The 2,926-nt window shown below is 69.5% G+C and overlaps 1 protein-coding gene across 4 annotated transcripts in view; it reads right to left on the reverse strand.

Moving 5' to 3' along the window:
- Positions 1-2,926, reverse strand: part of LOC102374088 — a 15,318-nt gene that overhangs the window by 8,534 nt on the left and 3,858 nt on the right. For all 4 annotated transcript variants that reach the window (XM_025214223.1, XM_025214225.1, XM_025214224.1 and 1 more), the window contains 2 exons: positions 2,656-2,745; positions 1,570-1,665 (listed from right to left, as the gene is read on the reverse strand). In XM_025214223.1, the coding sequence (XP_025070008.1) occupies positions 1,570-1,665; positions 2,656-2,745 (186 nt within the window). The remainder of the gene's footprint in view (positions 1-1,569; positions 1,666-2,655; positions 2,746-2,926) is intronic.

Genomic DNA, 2,926 nt, shown 5'->3' on the forward strand with positions numbered 1-2,926 from the left:
CCCGCGCCACAGGGGCAGAAACACAAGGTCCTCCGGGGGGGCACGGCTGCGGGTCCCGCGCTCTCGCCGACCAGACGGCCCAAGAACTACCGGTGACGGCTTCGGGACGCGGACAAGCGATCAGCCCCGATCCAGACAGAGAAAGAGGAACCGAGAGGCGTTCCCGAGCCGGCCGCAAAGCCACAGCTCCGCAACCAAAGAAGAGAACAGCTTGGCCTTGGGCCCTTCCTGCCTCCGTGCAAGAGCGACGGCGACCGTCAGAAACAGGCGTGCAGCGCGGAGACCCGGGGAGAGGAGGAACCGGCCTGGCCCCGACCCATGGGAGAAGCCCCGCGGCGCAGAGGACCAAGAAGGGAAGGTGATGATGAAGATGTTGCTGCCTATCCCACCCTGCCCTGAAGGGCCGTGCCGGGGGAAAGGCCACGTCCCAGGCTGGCAGAGCTGTGGCCAATACGGCATTTTTTAAAGCGTGTCGGGAACCAGGGAAGCCCAGGCCGTGGTTTATGAGATGGAGAAGGTAACGAGGGTCCCCGAGGATGCAGCCGGGCTCCGCGTCCGGACGGCGGCAGGGCCACATACTTGTGTCCTGCGAGGGGGAAGCACCTTGCGTTCCCCTGGGGACCGAGGAGGGCACGGGACGTCGCTCCTCAGACAGAAACCCCTCTCCAGCCGCAGGCCGGGGACACCCGTGTCACGCAGGAGGACGGTCCCGCAGCGAGGGGAGGCCTGCCCGTCTGGGTCCTGCGTGGTGCGAGGCAGGAGGGACAGGCAGCCCCGGGCACCGCTAACACGGGCTGCCAGGACCTGCCCTGCACAGCACGTTGGCACCATCTCTGAGGAGACGTGGCAGGGGGTTTAAGCCTCCCCCAGAGGCGCTGGGTGTTAGGGACGGGGCTGGGCTGTGCCAGGGCTCCTGCTGCACCGACCCCGCAGGGTCCGGGCTGGAGGCTCAGCCCCACGCTGCACTGGGCATTTCCCCCCTGCTCAGACTGGTCTGGACTGGGGGATTTTGCTTTCCTTTGCCTCAACCTGGGCTCTCTGCAGCGCCCACGACCCCCCGGCAGCAGCAGGACGTTGGCGGCCACAGCCCCCCTGCATCCCGGGGCCGGGGGCGATGCCTGGGGCTGTGTCAGAGGCGACTGTGTCGTGCAGCTGCAAGGTTGGGCACGGGGTTTGCTGGGGTGGGGGGTTTGGACGGGGCTGATCCTGCATCAGGCAGGGGCTGGGCTGGATGCAACCCCGCAGCTCCCTGCCAGCCCCGCGGCTTCGTGAAGAGACCTGAGCTACCCGGCTGCACCCCCTTTGCTAGGTCCAGGCCGACACCGGGGTCTCCGGCTGCATTGAACAGCGCCGGCTTCTCGGGCACAACCAGAGAGGGGCGCACGACGCGAGGGGCAGACGGCCGTGCCCCAGAACCGGCCCACAGCTCAGCACCGCAGGGCTCGCTGCCCGGCGACAGTCGGGGCTCAGCAAGACGCGGTGGGACCGCCAGGCAGAAGCAAAGGCACGAGAGGCCTGGGGTCTCGGGGGCAGCAGGGAGGGGGACCGCGGCACAGGAGAGGTGCTCACCTGGGGCTGGGGCTGGGGCTGGGCGGGCTGCGGCCGGTCCGGCTCCGAGGGGGAAGCACGGGGCAGCGCGCGGCCTGGCACGCTGCACGGCACTGGCTTCTCCGTTAAATCAGAGAGAGGCAGGTTAGGAGCGGGGCCGCCGGGGGCCAGTGGCAGCACCTGGATGTCAGCTCCCAGCACGGCTGGAGGGATGGGGATGGGGATGGGGAGCTGGCCCGGGCCAGGTCTGTGCACAGACCGGCTCCTCCCAGAGCAGAGCCCAGGGCCCCGGTGCCGCGGGGCAGAGAAGACACCTGGACGGCGTGGGTCCCGGGATGCGGAGAGGGCTGGGACCCCCCTGCCGCCAGGGGCTGGAGCAGGAGGCTGCACCTGGGGCTCGGAGCGGCTGTCGGCTGCAGCTCCGCTCTGTCCAGCCCCTGGCGCTGAGGTGCCAGGCTGGGCCCCGGCCCCCAGATCCTCCCATCCCCTCGCCAGAGCAGCAGCCAAGGCCCCAGCAAAGCCCCAAGCATGGCTGGGATGGGCACGAGCAGCAAGAGCGGGGCTCCCTTCCCCAGCACTGCCCTTGCTCAGCTGGCTCCGCGGAGCCGTTCCCATGCTCTCGGCAATGCAGAGGCCAAGCCTGGGAACGGGCCGGGGCGAGGGCACTGGGCAGAGGGCGGGCAAAGCCAGGAGAGCGCAGCAACAGTGGGAGCGGACGAGGAGGCTGAGACCAAACGGGACCCACGGGGAAGAGGCGGGTGCGAAGGCAGATGAAGCCCAGGACGGGAGCTCCGTGCATGGATGCTCACGTGGGTCAGGGCAGGCTCTGGGGCTGGGACAAGCGCGTGCCCTAGTGAAGCCGGAGCGGGCAGGATCGTCCCGTTGGCTCCTGGGAGCCTCTCCTGTGCTTTGGGCGACAGGCAGGCGAAGAGCAGGGCAGGGAAAGGGGCCGAGGGCTCTGGCCAGAGCAGGGGCAGGGGCGGCGAAGCCGGGGGTGCAGATGGGAGGCACAGGCGGAGCGGCAGGAGAGCTGATGGCAGCGGTGCAAAGCCAGGCAGGTGCAAAAGCTCTGAAGGCGGGACAGGAGCCCCGTGCACAGACGCTCACCTGGACCTGGAGCTCGAAGATGGAGGCGTGGAAGGGCAAGTGGGCTCGTGAGCTCCGTGGCGCATGCGCTGGCAGGGGCAGCGGCACTGGCTTTGGGTCACAGACAGACACGCGTTAGGAGCAGCCTGGAGCCAGCAGCGAAGCCAGGGGCGCACAGCGAGGCAGGGGCGGCCCTGGGGGGGCTGGAGCCCGAGTGGCAGCAGAAAGCGGGGCAGGTGGGGATGCTTCAGGGGCAGTGCGCACGGTGCAGGCTCAGAGCTGCCCGCCCGGC

The sequence above is a fragment of the Alligator sinensis genome, unplaced genomic scaffold (genome assembly GCF_000455745.1).
Source record: "Alligator sinensis unplaced genomic scaffold, ASM45574v1 scaffold987_1, whole genome shotgun sequence".
NCBI lineage: Eukaryota > Metazoa > Chordata > Crocodylia > Alligatoridae > Alligator > Alligator sinensis.